Source organism: Poromitra crassiceps, assembly GCF_964638095.1.
Source record: "Poromitra crassiceps genome assembly, chromosome: 21".
In the NCBI taxonomy this organism is placed as follows: domain Eukaryota; kingdom Metazoa; phylum Chordata; class Actinopteri; order Beryciformes; family Melamphaidae; genus Poromitra; species Poromitra crassiceps.
The window spans coordinates 20,194,844-20,217,363 of NC_139638.1; the positions used below are offsets into that span (position 1 = coordinate 20,194,844).

The window sequence follows — 22,520 nt, forward strand, 5'->3', positions numbered from 1 at the left end:
TTTTCCGGTCTTTGCTAGCATTACGGGTGGTAACTATGGCCGAAACAAACTGGGCACATGCAAGTCTGGCTGCAATTACCACTCATCGCCATATGTGTCACCCAAGAGAACAAAACTGAAATCTTATGGATTATAGCTTTAAATACTCAGATAATACTGACTCAATATTTACATTTACAACTGGCTTACATCTAGCCAATGTCCATTTGTTATGGTAAAAAAAAAGAAAAATTGGAATGGAAAATAACAAAAAGTTGAAAAACGACCTACACCAATCTGGCTAACAAATAAACAAACTTACTCTTCAGTTTTCTCGTAAAAATAAATAAATAATAAAATAAATAAATGAATAAATAAATAAAGGAAACTCGGAAATAACATTTTGACAATTGTTGTGAAAAAGTGACAGCAGATATTCGTCACTGCAGTCACAAAATCAGATCATTTGCAAAAATACTTATATTACGTGGCTGTCATTGCAGCAGAGATTGTTTTTTAATCAGAAACCATGAACCAATTGGGTTGGAAAAACATGTCCAAAATAGGACTTTTACGGCTGTACCATGTCTTACACGCAGGGGTATGTCAACTTTCTATAACCTGTAGTTGTGAAGGGGGGGGGAAGGGAGAAACTCCTATAAACAGTACAGTCACTAATAACCTTTCAAATATTTTGTTGCTCATTAACTGCTACACTTAACAACATGAACAGCGCCGTGTCGTACTGTCTTCTTTACAATTGATAGTAGGCAGAGTCAGTGAATCATAACAGAGCTTGTCGGACCCCGGATGGGTGAATAAAGTAGAACAATCCAGCACAGGCAGCGACAGAACAGACCAAACGTGAACAAACCAAACGCACGACTAGCAGCCGAAGAACAACATCCTGCCAGTCATTTAAACTGACAACCACTTTTCAACCGGTAAACAATGTGATCCGAGAGGGGAAGAGCATTTTTGTTGACGACTTGTCAGAAACACGACATGCCATCCAACTTACTGTAGTAGGCTGTGAGAGGCGCACCATGTCATCTCAACCAAGGTAGGCAGACAGCAGCACAGAGAGGCTAGCTGCTAAGCTAGCCTGTCAGCTAACCTTAAGCCTGCTCACTTCACTAGCGGTGCTACTGCTAACGTGCCTATAAAAGTACTGTTTTTGTGCGAAACTCTTTTGCAAGTGTCGGGCGGAAGGCAGTCGGGGATTTGGTAGATTTCTGTAGTTAATGTAAACCTGGATGCCATCATCTTTCCCCTGGTTTTCAGCTTGATAAGCAGTTCGAGGAAAAGGTGGAATCAGCTGGAATGGCTGTCCTGTCGCGGTGGTGAGAGCAGAGCAGGCTGGTGTGATTTACCCCACTGCACAACAGCTGCTGGAGTTAGACATTTGTGTAAATAAATGGGGCTGTCAAGTTTTAAAACCTAGCGTACCCTCTACTAGCATACATACACAAACCCCCCGAACCCCCCAGTTAAGAGTTTGACAAACTATACACAACAAAGTTGAAAAACAGTTTAACATGGGGAAAGCAGTTTTGAGTGTTCAGTAATTGGACTGTGTTCATTTGATTTGAATATCAGTTCCTTCATTTCTGTCCAGTGGAAGGCAGCCCCATGGCGACTGAGGCATTGAATGAGTGTACACGCTCTGCTCTGATTGCCCAGTAACATCATGGTTTTTGAGCTATAATTAACTTAGGCTCTAATAACCTGAGCAGAAGAGTGAAATATAAGACCGCTTTCAATCTATGGGGTCTTAACACAAGAATCCCTTCAAGCACAAGTATGTTCTCACTACTACGCTAATGTCATGTCATATTTTTTTTGCAAATTAGTAATAACTTAAACCCTGGTGGGCAGGGTTTAAAATAACCACATTTGCAGCTGGCTATTGCAGAGCATGCTGCAAAGGGGGAAGGTATATCGTGGATGTCTCGGAACAGGGGAAGGGATGCAGAGTATTGCTTCTAATAGAGGGGGTGACTTGTGGAGTTGCTTTGGGTTGTTGTTTATATACTCTTGTACATTATGGGCAGAGACACAATCTTAACAGTTAAGATCCCCTTGCCTTAAACCAGTCATTCTCAACCTTTTTCATATGAAGGAGCCCTAATATAGTCCACACAGTAGGCCCACCATCTGATGAGATGTTGCCTCTTGTGTTAACTTCTTGTAGATGGTGTGGTGAAGTCTAATAAATTCAATTTGCTGGGGACCACCTGGAAAGCCCTGCATCAAGGAACCCTGGTGGTCCCCGGACCCCATGTTGAGAACCACTGCCTTGAAGTGTCAACACGTGAGCAGTTTGAGCTGTACTCACTGTTGCACAGACAGACAGGCTTATTGATTCTTCATCACAGAAGCATTCATAATATGGAAGGGAGGAGTCACGACAAACAGTTAGATCCATATATATATTAGGGGTGGGGGGGGGATTGATACAACATAGTATCGTAATATTTTGTGTGGCAATATATCGTATCGGACAAATATACAAAGTATCGTGATGTTTTATTCTACAAATTGTCAAGTGCGTGCAACATTTATGACAGGCTTTTATGACAGTGTTGGTCAGTCTGTCTGCTTGACAATCCCATTTTACGGCAATAAAAATGATTGAAGTGAGATAAACAGACTGGAAACTTTATTTAATTAGATAAAACAGATGTTGACCAAGTTTTAGCTTGCCCCATTTCCTTATGTGGAGAGGCAGCCACACCAAACTCTATTCAGAAACCTGGCAACTAAATGTAGCCCTGTCTATCAGAAAATTAAATACCACCAAAACATAATTTACAAAACTTACGAATCGTTAGTATATTTGGTATGCATATGATCTCCCGAGAAGCTCTTTATGAATGTAAAATCTCCTGTTTGGAAGTGGTTCGCTGTGCTGCTAAACTTCCGGCCTCCACTGTGCATTTATTTGACTGTGTGTGAATCACAGGCGAAACATTTCAATATACTTTTGAATGTGTGCTTCTTATTGAGGTATGTGTATGCCAAATTAGAGACAGATTTACAAGTATTCATAAAACATCGATATGTTTCTATAAAAAGTCTCAACTTGTATGTTTAAGCCCGTAAGTTGCCGACTTCAACTGGAGCTCTTTCCGATGAGACTGCAGACAGGCTGACAGCGGGCTCTGTAACGACGTCAAGTCACATGATGAAGTCACATGACTTACAAACGGACCAAATTGCTATTTTCAATGTATCTTGTGCATTCTATGGGCGGCCGAATTGTAATATATTGTCATTTCATGGTGTCTTTGGGTCATTTATATATTATTAAATTAATTCATTTTTCTTTGTATAGATTTTTTGTTGTACCGCTATTTTTACATTGAAGTTAACGGCGAGTGGCTTGTGTTTTTCCCCTAAAAGGGGGCGGGAGCATATTGCCTCGTTGATTGCCTTGATTGGCTGGTTACATTATGAGGCAGGTCCCTAATTGGCCCTTTGGCACTTTGTAATTTCTGAACACACGAAACAATGTGAGTTCACGTCACGTGATCAGAAGGGTTTACCAGGCTAGTTTTTTTTCTGGGGAAGTCATGGTAGCCACCTTACAGTCAATCACTAAGGAACCTAGACTTAGACCTGGACTAAGGAACCTAGACCTAGACCTAGACTATTTCAGGTTGTTTTGAAATCGTGTAGGTTTAATATTGATACTTGTTGCTTTACCATTGCATATTAATATAACGATGCCAGTTTGTGTTGTCCCTGATACTTTGGGCCGTCTCTTTGCTATCTAGACTGTGACTAATGAGTAAATGCTCATCTGTGATACTGTCCCAGATCTTGGCTGCGAGTCGACACGTGTTGCCATGGAAGCCTCCCATCGGGGTTGTGGCCAGATGGATATAATCATCATCGCTGTATTTTGGGAAGAAAACCGATCAAATGACAAAGCGTAGATAAGGCTTAAATTCACTCAGGGTTATTTAGACTATTTGGGCCTAGTCTCACGGGGCATACACAATATCATTCAGCATAATCAACAAGCTTGTACCATATCAGGCATAACATCAGGACTAAATCATCAAAATCAGCCATACGACATCTACGGTGCATGGTAGCATCTTTGGGGACTGGAGAGCACAGATGTGAGCGTTGTGATGGAAACCTCATGGCATTTGTGCTTCTAATTACACTTGTCTGTAGAGGTGATGGGCACATCTGTATTCCCCTCAGACAGGAAGGCATGCTCTGCCCCCTGGGTAGATCATACGTCTGTGGACAAGATGCCGCACATTTTCACCTGTCCATATTAGGGATGCACAATATATATCGAACCGATAAATTATCGGCCCATAATGGGACATTTATCTGTTATTGGCTGTTATCGGTATCGGCCAGAGCCATCTAGATAGAAGAGTCCCGACATCTCCATTCACTCCAATGGACCAGTTTTTTTTCTCTCAAGAGTTCCAGGAAGTAAGGTCCTGGATTAAGCAGCACTGTCGAGTTGCAGCAAAATGGACAGTTTGTGTTGTACTCTGAAAGGGTTTGGATTTTTTTTTCCCCCCTTGAATCAAATTGTACATTATCAGCTTTATTTTAGCATGCAAAAGTAGCGGGAGACCCATTCCTGGCTGTTCATTGGCTAATGAGTCTCGCATTTTGGTCCTCCGCTGACGGAACTCTCTCTCTAGAGGACACTAGTATCGGCTATATATAGCCGATACAATTTATATCAGCTATGATAATATCTATACCAAACGAGTTGTTTACAATGAAAACTCCTTTGGATACCTTTAAGCATGAAATGCCATAGGGGCCAGTCTACTATGCGTCAGCCACGAGAAGCAGGTAATATCGGTTATCGGTATCGGCTGAAAAAATCCATATCGTGCATCCCTAGTCCATATCTCATTTTACCTTAATGATCAATGGCATTCATCAACATGGGGTTTTTAAGTATATCAAATATGGGTGAAAGGGAGATTAATTCTCGATAGAAATGACCAACCGTACATGCAGATTTCAGAGCTTCAAAGTATTTAAAATCTAATAGTCCATAGAATATTTAACCCCCCCACACTGAAAACTCGTTTGTCTTAAGTTTAACCTGCAAATTATGATTCTTATGATTATGATTATGATTATAATTATTATTAATAATAATTATGATCATTAGTTTTCTCCGCAATTGTACTTTGCTAATTCCCCCTGCTGTCCCGTTCGCTCCACCCCCTCTGTTGAACCGGGGAGAGCGTAGACTACCACATGCTTCCTCCGATACATGTGCAGTTGCCAGCCGCTTCTTTTCACCTCACCTGACAGTGAGGAGTTTCACTGGCAGGAGGTAGCGCGTAGGGTAGGGAGGCTCACGCCCAGTTCCCCTCCCCACAAACAAGTGCCCCGACTGACCAGAGGAGGCACTAGTACAGCGATCAGGACACATACCCCTAATCCGGCTTCCTCCCTAACAGGTTTTTTTCCCCTCCCCCCTCCCCTACATCATCATGATAGTTCATTTAAATCTCATGTTTAGATATTACAATTTTATTCAATCCGTTTGAGGGTTGGGAAAAAGGTCTTCATCCTTAATATTTGAGTTGTGGGTCTATCTTTTTCATGTTTGAGGGACGAAAGATTCAGCAGCTCCACCTGGTTCATCTGATTTAGTGTTCTTCTAGTCTTGAAAATGGTGTAAGCAGTGTTCACTTATGTCCGTCTCTCTGTTCTAATGCTCCACAGCCTGTTCGATGAAGAAAGGAACCTTCTTCGCATCCGAGCATGGGAGCAGAGGAACCTGGAGACGAGCCAAGCCAACAATCACAACCCTGAGAATGTGCCACTCTTTGGGGAACCCTACAAGGTGAGGGTCTGTATAGGTAATGGTATAGATCAGAGCTGTGTAAGAAGAGTCACGACATCTCCATTCACTCCAATGGACCAGTTTTTTACTCTCAAGAGTTCCAGGAAGTAAGGTCCTGGATTAAGCAGCGCTGTTGAGTTGCAGCAAAATGGACAGTTTGTATTGTACTTTGAAAGTTTTTTTTTTCTTGAATCAAATTGTACATTATCAGCTTTATTTTAGCATGCAAAAGTAGCGCGAGACCCTTTCCTGGCTGCTCATTGGCTAATGAGTCTCGCATTTTGGTCCTCCGCTGATGCCACTCTCTCTCTAGAGGACACTAGTATAGATGAAAGATCCCCAAAGTGTGGGCCATGAAGGTACTGCAGGTGGGCTGCGAGCATGGCCGTAGCCAGCTATGAAATGACTTCCTCTGGCACAGTGTTTGGCGTTCTCACGTGAGCTCAGTTTTTAATATAGAACGGAGCTTCTGGTATTAGCGGAAACTAGACATCAGATGAATACATAGGTAGGTATCAGCCATGTTATGCTAGTGTTATAGTCAGATTGAATATGTTTACTAATTATTAGGGGTGTCACGATATTTCGTCGCACGATATATCGCGATATCGAAACGTCACGATATGCGTATCGTCAGAAAAAAATGATATTGTAAAAAAAACAAAAAAAATAATATTTTTTATTTTTATTTATTTTTGCTCCTGAATAATAATAGAACAAATTTAGCAGAATCAACACGCATGCGGCATGAGTGAGGGGGTAGACTACTACTGGCATGGCAAAACAGCTCAAGGGGTACATAAGATTACATAAGTTTAGGGACCATTGAGCATGAGTTATTTAAGAAATAGATTGTATACTTTATTTTTCTTTCACCATGCAACAAACATTTAGTTTGTGACAGTGTGACACATTCTATTGCAAGAGAAGCATTATCTTCCATGTTGTTTTATAGTTATTATAATAACAATTTCCAAAAACAGCATTTGTTTTGTATTTTGTGTATTTCAAATGAAAGACTATTTTTCCAGTATTTTCCCAGGGCTCCCTTGAAAAGAGGTTTCGATTTCAATGGGACTCACATGGTTAAATAAATGATAAATAAATACATAAAAATTATTTACTTTTGTTAAAAAGAATATTGTTAAAATATCGTATCGTATCGTTATCGTGAACCCAATATCGTGTATCGTATCGTGAAATTAGTGTATCGTGACACCCCTACTAATTATCATTACGGTAATTTAATTTGGCATCATCATTGTCTAGGCTTTTAACACCAGTGTTGGGTGTAACCCATTACAAAAGTAACATATTCCATGTAATATATTACTTTTAGCAGTAACTCAGTAATATAACTTATTACTTATAGGATTTCAGTAATATTATACCAGTTACTTTGTCAAGTAACTCAAGTTTCAAATTTAAATAAAGATACAATCATTTCCTAATCAAACTGTCTGTTTTTATGCAAATAAGCACTATAGATGACAATAACAAAGGAAAAGAATAACATTTAGAATTGTGGATTGTTTACACTGACCTCAAGACGGTTGAAATTATTTTTCGGGATGGTTCCTGGGCAGCGATGTCATTCTGCTGCTGCTGTTGTTTTGGTGAAAGTAATGCAAAAGTAGTGTAATAAGCAATGAGTTACTCTACACAGACAGTAATATTGTAAAGTAATGTATTACTTTCAAATGAAAGTAACTAGTAATATGTAGTATATTACATTTTGAAAGTAACTTGCCCAACACTGTATTAACACAACACCTTTAACGCCAGCTGTAACCTCATATACATGTGCAGCATCAGTTTGGGACTGTGTGGATAGCATTCAGTGACTGTTGGTAGTGAAGGCTTTTGCGGCCCTAACTGGAACGTGGACTCTGTCCAAAGACCTGGCGCCCGGCCAGCACTCTGACGATAAGCGTCCTCCTTGCCTTGGCCAGCAGGGGGCATCTGTTGTTTCACTATAATCCCAAAGTGAAAAGGGGATTCGCAGATCCAAACAAACAAACACAAATACTCCTGGCTTCCAGAAAAGGGGAGGACAGATCCGTTCTTTGTACTCCCAACTAGGGATGTCACGATACTAGAATTTCTACTTTGATACCGATACCCAGGAAAATATCGATACTCGATACCATTTTCCATACCACGGGAAGGGGGGATGACGACACATCAAGAGGCATAGAAATAAAGTTAGACAGATGGACGGACAGACGCACACTTCTCCATAATCTAGGCCTGATCAAACGTTGAATTTGGACAGCAGATTAGCCCTGCTCTAGCCATCAGTACATGTTTAGCTTGTTGAAGCAACAGATACCCACCAATGATAGGTAGGGGGAAATCAGTGATTTTTCATTAAAACTGTTGCAAATGAGTATTGTATCCATTTAAATTTTTTAGTATTGATACTTTCGATACTATCGATACCTGTTGCAAATGAGTATTGTATCCGATTCAAATTTTCTGTATCGATACTTTCCGATACTATCAATACTTTTGACAACCCTAACTCCAGCAGAGTCCACGTGGAAAATGTTGCTTTCGCCATGGCTGACCCCACGAGTCATCGTCTCGCTCGGTCACGTCCCAAAACACACACTCATCCGGGCTCTTTCAGCCAATCACAGCTAAACACAGCTCCAAAACACACTCTCATCCGGGCTCTTTCAGCCAATCACAGCTAAACACAGCTCCAAAACACACTCTCATCCGGGCTCTTTCAGCCAATCACAGCTAAACACAGCTCCAAAACACACTCTCATCCGACATCCGGGCTCTTTCAGCCAATCACAGCTCAACACTAAAGCATCCCTAGGTGCACCAATCATCACTCTACATGGGAAACATAACTTTGATTGACATCTTACGAGTAGCGTGTGAACTCTTATCCAATCATTCTGAATGGGAGGCGGGACTCAACATGTACATTCAATCAACATTATCTCACTACATCACTCTTATCAGTTGTCATTTAATTATATGTGTTATTGCATTACATTACAGCTGACGTGAGCGATCCAACCATCACACTAGCTAACTGGAAAGCAGGCAGAATCAGTTTCTGGGGGGGGTTGCTGTTCTCTGTGTACAATAAAAAAAAAAAAAAAAGTTTTACAATAAAAAAAGCATTAAGGTGTAGCAATAAGTCAGTTTTTAAATGATGTGTTAAAGTTACTGGGAAGATTTATGGAAAGTCACATTTAGCTGGGAAATTAATAATTAAGTTAAGTTTTCCTGATAATGCCTAAACGTTTGGCTTAGTATCCTAAATGTATTTAGGGACAATTAATGCTCTTGAAATATTTGATCAATTGTCAATTGTTCTCATTAGATATCCCACCTATCATTGTGTTTTCTCATAGCCATTAGCAGTGGTGTAGTAATGAGCTTCTCAGGGACTGCTGACCTCATCTCCTCCTGACCTTTGATGGCATGATGATCACTTGATGCGTCATTTCAGGCCATGTTCCCCTTTTGAAACATTGAGGAAACTAGGGGCGGACAGGATACGCCTGTGCAAGAGTACGTAGTCTTGTGTTGAACATTTTCAGATGAGAGAGAGACCATTGAGAAAAATAAAAAAAATCTTCCTCGAACAAGTGCAGAAAATATAATAATAATATTGAGATGAGTATTGGACTTTTGGATGCACAGTGCAATCATTTGGCTTCAGAACACTTACTGTAGGCCTTGGCCACACTGATCCATCAGAAAATGGACAGAATTATTGAACGGACAGATGTCTGTCCGATGCATGAGAACTGAGTCTACGTCAAACCCCTCGCCCAAAGCGCCGGGGCTGCTCCGCGGCCGGCGAGCCTGCCTGCAGCTCCTTGGAAATGTGACTCGATGCAAATGACATGAACAGTGCGAGTATAATATAATGTAGATCATGTGCAGATAACTGGAGAGAAGTATATGCACTACATTCTCCCCTTGGACTAACTTCTAGTCACTGAAATCCTAGTGAAATCACACAATTTTACTCATTTTGCTGGGGAATCCCTTATAGCCTCGTTCACCGCCTCGGCCATCTTCTTTGAAAAGTTGAAACAAATCTCGGAACGCCTCCTCTCGAGACCTCGACTCTGATTGGCTAAACGGACAGTGACTATCCGACCATCCGATACGTCCGTCCAGAAAAAGTTCATCCCTCTTCAACTTTCTGTCCATCAAAACGTATGCAAATTTTCTGGATACGTACGCTTCTGAGGGCTCCACGGACAGACGGACAGCTGTCATTGAAAATGACACGGATCAGTGTGGCCAAGGCCTTACACTGCAAAACTTTGCAGTGCAAGTGTGGTTGAATTGTCCTTAATTCTTTTTTAAGTGCACACACATCCCAAAATCCTGTGTCTTTTCAGTCTTAACCAGATCTTTGCTCTTTTAGCTTAACTGTTTACCCCCTTTTTCCCCAGACAAACAAAGGGGACGAGCTTTCCAGTCTCATCCAAAAGATGCTGGGCAGTTATGAAGACGTGAATAATCCCTCTCCCAGCTCGGGCTGCCAAGTCAAGGAGCCTTTGTCCATTTCCACTCACGTACCGATGTCACAGTTGGACCAGGGCCAGCCGAACACAGACAAATCAGCCAAGCCTCCATTCCATACCCAGTCCCAGTCCCAACAAGGCCCCTCTAATAGCAGTAGTCACTCCTCTCAGTCCACTGTCCCTGCTCTCCAGGCTGCCCCCGCTCCCCAGGCTGTCCCCGCTCTCCAGGCTGTCCCCGCTCCCCAGGCTGGCCCCACTCTCCAGGCTCCCCAGGCTGTCCCTGCTCTCCAGGCTGTCCCCGCTCTCCATGCTGCCCCCGCTCCCCAGGCTGCCCCTGCTCTCCAGGCTGCCCCTGCTCCCCAGGCTGTCCCCACTCTCCAGGCTGCCCCTGCTCCCCAGGCTGTCCCCACTCTCCAGGCTCCCCAGGCTGTCCCCACTCTCCAGGCTGCCCCTGCTCTCCAGGCTGTCCCTGCTCCCCAGGCTGCCCCCGCTCTCCAGGCTGCCCCCGCTCTCCAGGCTGACCCCGCTCCCCAGGCTTCTCCGAGTCACAGCCAATCAGCCAGTCAGCAGCAGAGGAAGAGCGAAGCCCTCCCGGGTTTGAAGGAGAGCGCCAGCCTTCCCCGGGTACTGTCTCCTGCTCTGTCTCCTGCTCTGTCTCCTGACGCCGGGTCCCTCCCCTCCCTACATTCCAGTCACCATGGTAACTATGAGCCAAAAGACACCGACAATAAGGACACCTGCGAGAGACACCAGCACCTCGGGACTCCAGATCACCGCCTCGAGGCACCCAGCAGCACTATGGATGTTTCCCCCGTGGACCCCCAACAGTCCCCCAAAGATGCATCTCTGCCCCAGGCCACCAAGGGCACCACACTCCCCTCCCAGACCTTCCCTCCACTCCTCCTGGCCTACAAGGCTTCAAACGTGGTGATGGCGCGGAAGCCCACGGCCTACGTGCGCCCCATGGATGGTCAGGACCAGGTGGTCAACGACTCGCCCGAGCTTAAGCCTTCACCAGAGCCATACGTACCTCTTCCAGACTTGATCATCAACAAATCTAACCTGGGCAAACTGAAGATATTACCACCGTTTTTGGAGGTGAGCAAATTAGCCCTAGATCTGAATAACTTGGTTGTGTGGCAGTAGATGCTATAAGCTGGGTTCTAAGATCAGGTGAAACTTTATGATGAAAGTTTCATCGACACACTGGCGTATAACATAGGCCCTTTTCACAGCAACGGGTTTGAGGTGGTAAAGCAGGAAGTAAAGCAGGTGTAACCAATAACATTAACGACGGCACTGGAACACCTTCAATGGAATGGAACCATCATAATGGTTTACACCTTTAGCTTTACTTCCTGCTTCACAACCTGGGTGTCTGTAAGGATTTGATGTTGTCCATTTCAGACACATGTATTTTTCCAATTCAGTGGCGCTTGCCTCTCTTCTTCATAGCACTGTTTGTAATTGCGTGTGAACAGTTGGTTTTCACGAGGCTACAGGAACGCAATGATGGATTTGCGAGTTAGTGATGTTTAGCTGAAAGCTCCAACAAATAGTCGTCCTTTGCAAAATTGCTAACGGTATAAAATACCGTGAAGAGATGATTTGGTGACATCTAGTGGTTTTTATATCCCCTGCCTTACTGCTACCATACATCTCCATCATGTATCGACAAGCCTACCTACGCCATGCAGAATGGTCATCATGTGTTGGTGTCCTCCCTCAGTCAGTACAGTAGTACACAGAGCAGGTCAAACTCTTTCCATCCACGCAAAACACAAACATCCCATAGTGCAGGGGTGGCCAAACTTTTTTGGTTGTGGGCCGCATACAGAAAAATATAAGGAGTCGTGGGCCAAACAATATTAAGCGCGGCAGTTTTCGCGGCAAAAAAAAATGGACCAGAAAACCCTTGTGCCATCAAACATTTAATTTCTACCTAAATAAATATAGGACACATAGTTTATTGATGTGCTCACCTATTACAATGGGTATTTCTGTATGTTTTCACATTTTCTTTTCCTGTGCCAACAGAGATAATTTAACATAACATTAGTATTAAACATTCATCCAGTATTAAAAATGTTTAAAAATAAATAGACCAGCTCAGGGTACTCAAGTGTAACCCATTTTCAATGGTTTTAAATTGAAAAAACAAAATGGTGGGGAATCAATTTTTTTGTTTTTGTTTTTCTGTTTCATAAAAAGAGATATATATATTTTTTTCTAAATTCATGGCGGGCCACTTAAAAACGGGCAGCGGGCCGCAGTTGGCCTGCGGGCCGTAGTTTGGCCACCCCTGCCATAGTGTGTGTGTGTGTGTGTGTGTGTGTGTGTGTGTGTGTGTGTGTGTGTGTGTGTGTGTGTGTGTGTGTGTGTGTGTGTGTGTGTGTGTGTGTGTGTGTGTGTGTGTGTGTGTGTGTGTATACTGTATGTGAGAGAGAGTAACCTCAGCTGCCTCAGAACTTCAGCCCTGGGCCCAGCAGAACAATAAATTAGCTTTGTCACTACTTGCATAACTGCTCTGGGCCTGGGAGGCCCGTTCACTCTGCCCTCGTTTCAAACAACACCAAAAGGAAAAAACAGCTCCCAAACGCAGCCTGCCGTGTGACTGGCACACGTTATGTATCTGATATTGAGTTGGCCTAATATTTAATCTCAGAAGAAGCCATGAAATTGAAGATAAATTTTGATTTGTACAAGAAAAAAGATTCACGTGCACATGCTTTACCAGTAACTGGTATCAAGACAGTTTACAAACTATAGATAACACTTTGCTGGCAAGTCGGTGTGTGGTTGGGACGTGTGTGTGTGGGGGGGGGGGGGGGGGGTTGCGGTATTTCAAGCTATGTCAGGGTTACCGAGTATAGAACTGTTATGTCTGGGTTAAGTCCAAAAGCGCACAGACTAAATATCACTGGCTTCAACTAAAAAAAACACACACACACACACACACACACACACACACACACACACACACACACACACACACACACACACACACACACACACACACACACTAACTCTGGTGTAGGGTTTTCATGCAATATACAGTAGATGACTGTAGGCTAGGGGTGGGCAATTAGGCCTACATTTCACATCACAATATGGATGAGAATGTTTTGCTATCAATTATTTTTTATTAAAATATCAGCATTGTAAAATTGAGGTTATACTGCAGATTGTAACGGTGTTAAACAAAATTATATCGGAAATCAATATAGTTTTGTCATCTGTATATAGGCAGGAGGGTATTAGTCACTATAATACATTTAACAAGATAGCATATTTTGGTGGCCGAGCCATTCTGGTTTACATGTTCAATCAAGTATACTTAAATAAATAATAATACATTCATTCATAAATAATGCATTGCGGCGGGTACGGTGGTGCAGTGGTAAGCACTGTCGCCTCACAGCTCGAAGGTCCCTGGTGGGGTCGTCAAAAGGGCCTTTCTCTGTGGAGTTTGCATGTTCTCCCCGTGCCTCCCGGGGGTTTCCTTCATATAGGAACCCCTTCACCAAAAACATGCAATATCCTGGTCGCTGAAGTGGTGCCTCCTCTGGTCGTTAGGGGCGCCTGTTCAGAGGGAGGGGAACTGGTTGGAATAGCGTGATCCTCCCACGTGCTATGTCCTACCGGTGAAGCTTCCCCTGTCGGGTGAAAAGAAGCGGCTGGCTAACTGCCCATGTCTCGGAGGAAGCATGGAGCCAGTTTTCGGCTCTCCCCAGATCGGCAGAGGGTGGAGCAGCAACCAGGATAAATACATTAAAATTAGCACTAATGGGGGATAAAAAATGGGATAAAAAAATCGGGGGGTATGGATACAATGGAATGTGTAAATATTATTATTAATACTGTGTGATACAATATTTTTCTTGTTTGGAGGTACACTTTTAGGTGATGGCTGGAAATCTTGATTGAGCAGAGGATAATGACTGAAATGACAAATTAGACAAATTATACTAAAATATTAGAAATATTACAGACATAATTAATGTATTTGCCTGGGTCCAGACCTTCAAATCCGTCCACTCCACAGAGTCCATTCATTCCGATATCAGGCTAATACTCTATGTTCTATGAAATATTTATATAATTTAAAGCCTTGGTTATTGTGGCTAGGTTTTATTACCCCAAATTCTACTGATCAGCACTTAATACATTTGATATGTCAGTGCTAACAATTCCAGATGAAATAACTTTTTCCTCATTTGTAGCACTCTCTTCCTCTCCGGCTTAGAGGCATAGAGACATGTCTGGGAACGCCCATACAGGCTCTAGGAACCTCCACAATAGACGCTGGGTTAGCTAGCTCAGCCTTGCTGGGGGCGGGGTCAGGGTGGGGTAAATTCCCCCGTTCTCTCCATTCAGCAAAGTTATAATTTAGCTGATAGCCCAGCCCAGGCAGACACGATCGGGGATTTGACCACCGCAGTAAACGCACATCTGAGCAGACGTCTTGTGTTCTGCTCTAGAACCCCCAAACCTGTAGTTTAGAGCCGCAGCACCGTATTTTGGTGAGTCAGCCCATGAGATATATCGGCGGTTTTACCCCACTCGCGCGCCAGCCGTTTAACATTTTGTGGGCGTTCCCAGACATGTGGACTGTCTCTATACCTCTGTCTGTGTATACTATGTCCTCCATGTTTGGCCTTGTCTGTATCCATTCAAATTGTCACTTCCTCGCTGCACCATCCCACCACCAGAGTGAAGGACAAGCCTCTGCAGGGATCAGTTGGGCGATCATCATCATCACAATAGTGAATATCTTCCATGTTGATATCTCAACATACAGGTTAACTAGGAAACTCTGCATTACACTGTTCTTTTCATTCTCACCAGCGGGTGTTTTTGCTGTGTTTTTAGGCGTATTTTGGAATCGGACAGGAATGATGTGGCCCTCATGGGAGTAATACAGCAATACATATTCTCTATCCTAGACTGAGCAGATGCCCTCCCCTCTCACCACAAGAAGAGGGGCATCTTCTTACCACGGAGTCATTATGCCAAAATTAGTTGCCATGCCGTTTGTGAATAAAGCTTGCTTGTTAAATGTTACACACTGGTCTCTCTTGATTGAAATACATATAGGCTATATAATGTAATGTTGCAACTTGCTCAATTACATTGACCAACATGGTCGTGAAATTCTAATCCCTTCTGAAAAGGGCTTTGTCCATTCCGGATGGGTTAAAATTCACACTTTTAAAGCTTTTAATCTGTTCGTGAAAAATGCCTCTTGTTTGCTGAAAAATGTAACATGTTGCAAAAATCTGTGTGTATTACAATTTATATTGCATGTTGTATGTGGTCTGTTAGATTTCTTTCTTTTCTATTATAAGCATTTAAACAAGAGTCTTGTTATTAGAGGGGATATGCAGTCAATTGCAGGAGAAAAATACTAAAAAGAAATTGTGATGCATTGAGAATAAGGTGTGTAGTACCCTTGACTCTCCCCTTGGGTTTGATAACTTTTTATCTCCAAAGTTTCGTTAAATCTGCATACTTGTGATCTTTCCTTTCTGCAGACAAAGACAAGTGAAGCGCAGTGCGTGGAAGACATTTTGAGGGTAAGTGCCGTTAAAGACACCTCTTACGCCCCGTTTACACCTGGTTTTTAAATGTGAGCTGTATCTGCACAAGTTATCTGGATGTTATCCGGATAAGGAAAAACACATGTTAATGCAAGGCGTAAACGCGTCGTGATCAGATCTGCCTGATCACATCTGTAGGTAGTCTGGCTCACATTTAGCGCTTTCAGACAGACACTGTTCTGGTTCTGGTTCTGGCTCCGTTCTGGAGTCTCAGAACCTTGGTGCTTTCTGGCGAACCAGCCCATGTTCACACCAGTTTAAGCGGAACCAAAGTGGGAGGACATTATTCGGTAGTCCTCCTTCATTTTTTTTTTTTTTTTTTTTTTTTTAAGTTTATTACGGTAATTATTTGGTCTGGCGTTCTAGTGAACCCAGCCTTGGCCATCTATTCTGCAAGTTCGGCATATGACTTGCTCTTTCTTGTACTGCTTTCTAGCTTTTCTTGAGATTCGGTAGATGCCCAAATCGCCACTAAACATTCGGTTTCCTCAGGAGACCACTGCAAATTATTTTTCTCTGTGTTGTCACTGCCTTCCTCTCCTTCCTGCTCGTTTTCACAGCCTAGAATGAGACACGCCCACTGATGATGTCACGGTTCCCAAGGAAAACCAACTATTTTTTGGTTCCGCTGAGAACCAACTTTTCAGGTTTCCGAACCAATTATTTTTTCGGTCTGAACGCGCCGGCCAGTTCAGATTAGGGTTCTGGAACCGGAACCGGCACAGCGGGGTCCATTTCAGAATGAGCATGACCCCCAGATACTTACTTATTTATTTATTTATTTATTTATTTATTTATTTATTTATTTATTTATTTATTCATTCCTAAAGGAAATGACCCACTCTTGGCCCCCTCTACTGACAGCCATCCGCACACCTTGCACAGCCGAGCCCTCCAAGTCCCCTTTCCCTGCCAAGGTAAGGGCTCTAGGCTTGAAAGTACTTTTTTATAAAATCACTCACTCTCATTTGTTATCTGCTCCTTTAATTAATTCCCTATTAGAGTTTATTCTAACTAAGACAATTCTAATAAAGAAATCAATCAATGTTTCAGCAGCACAGTTATGAATGTCAGATCTGTGTTTTTCTTAATGAAGGGTCTGTGTATGCCAGGCATGTCCAAAAATTTGAATATCAGGGAAGTTAGTTTTTTCCCATAATTCCTTTCAAAAAGTGAAACTTTCATAGAATATAGATTCATGACACACAAAGTGAAATATTTCTAGCCTTTATTTGTTTCATTTTTCATAATTTTTGCCTACAGCTCCAGAAAACCCCCCAAAACAGTATTTCAAGAAATGATTATAGTGTGAAGAAAATCAGCAGTTACTTCTCAGATTATGACTGACTCCAGCCTCAGTCCACTCCCTCTGAATCTCTGCCAAATTTTTTAATCATCTTCATTGTATGTGGCCCTCCACACAGTATTGGTTAATCAAGCAAGTTCAATTCACATTTTCCCCATTCACCTAATAATAATGAGCACTATTACACAGTTTGTAGGCAAGCACCAAGTAGGAACAAGACAGGCAGTAATAATATTTTCAGATGGTAAACAACAAAAGCCTTAGAGTACAATTGTATTGTATGTGATTTTTATTTATATTTCTATAACCCATATGATGCGAGAAGCAGCGGCCCCCCGGTAATTTCACATGATCTAATCTGGCCCCCATTCAAAACAGTTTGGACACCCCTGGTGTATGCCAATTATCACTTGAGTGTAAAATATGTTTTGAAAAAGTAAAAATCTGAATCAAGCACAAATAAGACCCTTAAAGGAACACTCCGCCCATTTTCAACCAGCTTTGTATCATTAGAACATCAGTAGTATATCAGAAAACTGTAAACTGTTTTGAAGTCTGTCATTTAAGTTGACAGTTATTGAGTGTTAAAGTGTGGACCAGTGACATCACTGGTCCACACTAACTCAAATTAATAACTCATTAACTCAAATCATTAACTTGATTCAAGCCTGCTGTCTTCTCCGCTTTATCCCCTCACAGGAAGCAGAGCGTGTCTCCTCACCAATTCCAGAACAAAGTAAGTAATGGCGGCATAAGATGTTCAGACTTCACGGATCAGTGGCAGTGTCAATACCATAGATAGTATTAATACCATACAGTTAATGTACACAGACAGTATTTGTCCAGCTTCAAGGACCATAGGCTGCAAACTCCGCACACTGAACTTCAAACATCAAGAAATCAACATCAAGTCACTAGGAGGCAGTATAGAGCACCTTAAGCAGAGCTTCTCGCCCAAAGCTAGTGTCCTCTAGAGAGAGAGTGGCGTCACCGGAGGACCAAAATGCGTGACTCATTAGCCAATGAGCAGCCAGGAATGGGTCTCACGCTACTTTTGAATGCTAAAATAAAGCTGATAATGTACAATTTGATTAAAAAAAAAAAAAACTTTCAAAGTACAACACAAACTGTCCATTTTGCTGCAACTCGACAGTGCTGCTTAATCCAGGACTTTACTTCCTGGAACTCTTGAGAGTAAAAAGGTGGTCCATTGGAGTGAATGGAGATGTCCCGACTCTTCTATATAGACCAAAGCCATACAGTTGATAAATACACAAAAGTGGGTCTAATTGTATTTGGTGGAGTTGTGTACTATGTGTTTGTCTTGTTGCCCTTTAGTCCTTATGGTTGCACCGGTGTTGAATGTGGTGTATTGTTACAGCTATTCCATCTGTACTGTAATTAATTCCACCAGCCGAGCCGTGTAGCCGTGTGGTAATAAAAGAAATGTGAACATAGCAAAACATCGATCAGTAATACCCACTGCTATTAGTCTCTCAGCTGTTGAGGTGTCTGCCAAAACGATGACAAGCAGGATAGGAGTTGCTTTATTGGAGTGGCATAGAGTAACAGTACTGTAAATATACACCGTCAAGCGCGCACTGTGACACTGACACATGTCCAATCACAACGGCATTTAGCATCTCATTTGGGCCAATGACGTTCTATCAAGAATCGTCTTTCTCTTCCGAGTCAAAAAGCCCTTTGGTCCCCTCCTCCCACCCACCCCCACCCCCCACGGCACAGACCCCCCCTTATCCTATTTTTATCCCCCATTAGTGCTAAATTTAATTTATTTATCCTGGTTGCTGCTCCACCCTCTGCTGATCTGGGGAGAGCCGAAACTGGCCCCATGCTTCCTCCGAGACATGGGCAGTAGCCAGCCGCTTCTTTTCACCTGACAGAGGAAGCTTCACCGGTAGGACATAGCACGTGGGAGGTTCACGCTATTCCAACCAGTTCCCCCTCCCTCTGAACAGGCGCCCCGAACAACCAGAGGAGGCACCACTTCAGCAACCAGGATTATTGCATGTTTTGGTGAAGGGGTTCCTATATGAAGGAAACCCCCAGGGGGCACGGGGAGAACATGCAAACTCCACACAGAAAGGCCCTTTTGACGACCCCACCCGGGCGGTGGGCACTCGAGGACATGCGGACGGGCACGCACTCCTTCAGCGTGGTCTTTCTAGTGTTAAACTGGTCCAAATCTGTAAACAATTGCCAGTCGTTTTGTCTGTGTTGTTGGGCTAATGTTTGTTCTCTCTGTTTTTTTCCTCAGAACACAACAGCTGCTCTCCCACAGCTCCATCCAGTGTCGGCCACCAGAGCTCTTCACTGTAAGTGTCACTGTCTTGTCTTCTATCTAGCGGGCAATGTTGCTCCCTAACCTATGTATAGATGCAGTCGGCCTGTGTGGGAACGCCCAATGTTACTATGGCGAGTGGGGTAAAATCCCCCATATATGTCAATGAGCTGACTCACCAAAGGATGTTGCTGCGGCTCTACACTACAGGATTGGGGATTCTAGAGCAGGTACATAGACGTCTGTTCAGATGTGTGTTTACTGCAGGGGGGTTAAATCCCTGATCGTGTCTGCCCGGGCTGGGCTAGCAGCTAAATGCTAACTATGCTGAATGGGGAGAACGGGCGGGCCGGGGGGGGGATTTACCCCGCCCTGACCACGCCCCCAGCGTTTATGACGAGACATCGACTCAACCTATGCTCAGTCCCCAACGGGCATCTAAATATGTGTTTGCTCTTCTGTAGAAGTCATACAAACATCTAAAAACCTGCCTTGACATCTCCCCCATCTGTTGCTTTGTCACAGATAGTGTTTGCCAGTGTTTGCTTTCCTTGCACAATGTTGGAAACCCTGCTAAGTAATATGATTGTGGTGGTGTTTGATTTCTGATCCTGTATGTCTGCACTGGAGTACAGTTGAATCAGGTGTTTGATTTCTGATCCTATAGAGAGGCAAAGTGACCGCCTACTTCCTGCTTCAGCACTGTACCAGAGATTTTCATCCGCCATTTATTTTCCCATACACATTTCGTAAAATGCTTATATAAAAATAGTTTTACTGGTTCAAACCAAGCGGTACAGATATATTTGGAAACAAGAGATCGCATAACATTTCACTGGGACCAAAACATAAAGAAAATGCGGGGTTTAAAGAAAATATTTTTTCCATGTTGTTTTTTTAAGTTTTGGTCCGAGTGAAATGTTCTATGGTCTCTCCCGATTATAGCGTTAGCTGAACCGTTTGGTTCGACGAAGGACAACTATTTTTATAAGCATTTTACGAAACGTCTATGGGAAAATAAATGGCGGATGAAAATCTCTGGTACAGTGCTGCTGAAGCAGGAAGTGACGTTCCACTTTGCCTCTGTATATGTCTGCACTGTAGTGCAGTTGAAGCAGCACATTCCATTGGGGTAGAGTCAGCGGCCTCCAGTGACTCAGACAGCAGCTCAGGATCAGCGTCGGATAGCGAGAGCAGCACTGAGGAGCAGCCTCAACCCACCGGGAGCAGCTCAACTCAGACCAAGGTAATGGAACTCGCTGCATGGAACTGTATATGCATGCACACACACATTGATTCAAACACTCATTCACAAACGCACACACACACATGCACACCTACACACACACACACACACACACACACACACACACACACACACACACACACACACACACACACACACACACACACACACTCTCTCTCATTCTTTCTGATCTTCCTCACTCTTCCTCCTTTTTTATAAACTCATTGTGCTTCTTTCTTGTATAGCCTGATGTTCCTACAGTGACCCATGGTGATTGGCAGTTGGGGAACTGGATCAGGTCCAGCCAACAGAACTCCAGCACCGAAAGTCAAGGAGAGACCCGTGCCTCAGAGAGCCCCGTTCACAAACAGCCATTGGCCACTCAAAGCTCCAAAGCCACCAAGGGGGAGGTGGCCAACCCCACCGGTGGGGAGTTTAAGCCCCGCCTTTCTTCCTCCCAAAACGACTTTTGCGACGACCGCGCGAAACTCCGGCAGCCCAACGAAGGCCCCCCAACCAAATGTCGCCGGCGTAGTGGCCACAAATCCCCCGCCGATTCGAACGCCCAACACACCAATTCCAGGAAGACTTCAGGCAGCAGCAAGCGCTCCTCCAAGCCAGCCAAAGCCACTTGTCCAGAGGACCCCCGAGCAAAGTCTGTGGAGGTTGTGACCACACGTGACAAAGAGCCCTCCTCCACCAGTAGAGCCAAGGTAAAGACGAAAACAGGACATTGCAAGAATAGCAGTGACGGCGCTCGCATTAAAACGGACGGTAAGAAGGCGAAGTGCGCCTTGTTCGACAAGCGGAAGGCCGAATCGGAGCCTGTGCCGAAAGTGACACTGGTGCTGAACGGCGGTTGTCCATCTTGTGGTGTGAGATCTCCCACAAGCCCCTGCTCCTGCCTCCTCACCCCCAGTCCCGCTAAGCCCGACCAGCTATCCCTCACCCCTCCCGTCAAGATCGGCCGCGGCAAAGTCAAGACGGAGACCATCTCGCAGAAGCGGCCCAAGAAGCCTCACAAACGTCTGTGCCCACCAGCCAACCAAAGTTCACCCAAGTCTGGTTTAGCGGCCAAGACTTCCCAGGAGCCCCGTAGACCTCCGCCTCGCAGATCGCTGCTGGTGAAGATCAATCTAAGTCTGCTCTCCAGAGTCCCGCAGGCTTCCGGCGTCCACCAGGAGACCCCCAGCAGTGTGGAGAGCGTACCGCCGGCCACGTGGCCAGATAGAGGGGACATTGATGCTGTTACTACTACACTAGCCAAAACCAGCAAAAAGACTATACTTCCAAATGTGAGATGAGCTTGGTCTACATTATAGGCGATTCTAGTTAGCATAGATGTCAAGTCAAGTTTATTTGTATAGCCCTAATTCACAAGCATGTCTCAAGAGGGCTTCACAGAAAATATGTCTAGCTAATTCTAGCTGACACAACAGTAGCACATTACAGTAGTAATAATAACAACACATTGAACAATCATATGATAGAGAAATATAGAAAATATAGAAATATAGGATAGAATGTAAATTGTAAAAGTCCGTTTTTGATTTGAATATTTGGTTTGTTGTCTTTCAGGCTGAGGTAGATTCTAAAATTCTCCCCAGGAAGAAACAAAGGTTGGAGAAAGAGTCCAAGATAACCCCACTAAGTTACGCGTCCACAAAACCAGAGTGAGTCCACGAATCAAACGCATCCACTTTTGATGTAACATGTGTTGTCAATGGTTAA

General features: G+C 43.6%; 1 protein-coding gene across 1 annotated transcript in view; it reads left to right on the top strand.

Moving 5' to 3' along the window:
* Positions 1-1,025: 1,025 nt before the first annotated feature.
* aff1 (AF4/FMR2 family, member 1) overlaps positions 1,026-22,520 on the top strand; it is a gene marked incomplete at its 5' end in the record, with an annotated part of 35,847 nt that continues 14,352 nt past the window's right edge. Inside the window, 10 exons of the mRNA XM_083657373.1 lie at positions 1,026-1,042; positions 5,707-5,827; positions 10,264-11,433; positions 15,870-15,911; positions 16,766-16,852; positions 17,941-17,977; positions 19,520-19,577; positions 20,648-20,789; positions 21,035-22,084; positions 22,368-22,462. Coding sequence (XP_083513499.1) covers positions 1,026-1,042; positions 5,707-5,827; positions 10,264-11,433; positions 15,870-15,911; positions 16,766-16,852; positions 17,941-17,977; positions 19,520-19,577; positions 20,648-20,789; positions 21,035-22,084; positions 22,368-22,462 — 2,819 coding nt within the window. The remainder of the gene's footprint in view (positions 1,043-5,706; positions 5,828-10,263; positions 11,434-15,869; positions 15,912-16,765; positions 16,853-17,940; positions 17,978-19,519; positions 19,578-20,647; positions 20,790-21,034; positions 22,085-22,367; positions 22,463-22,520) is intronic.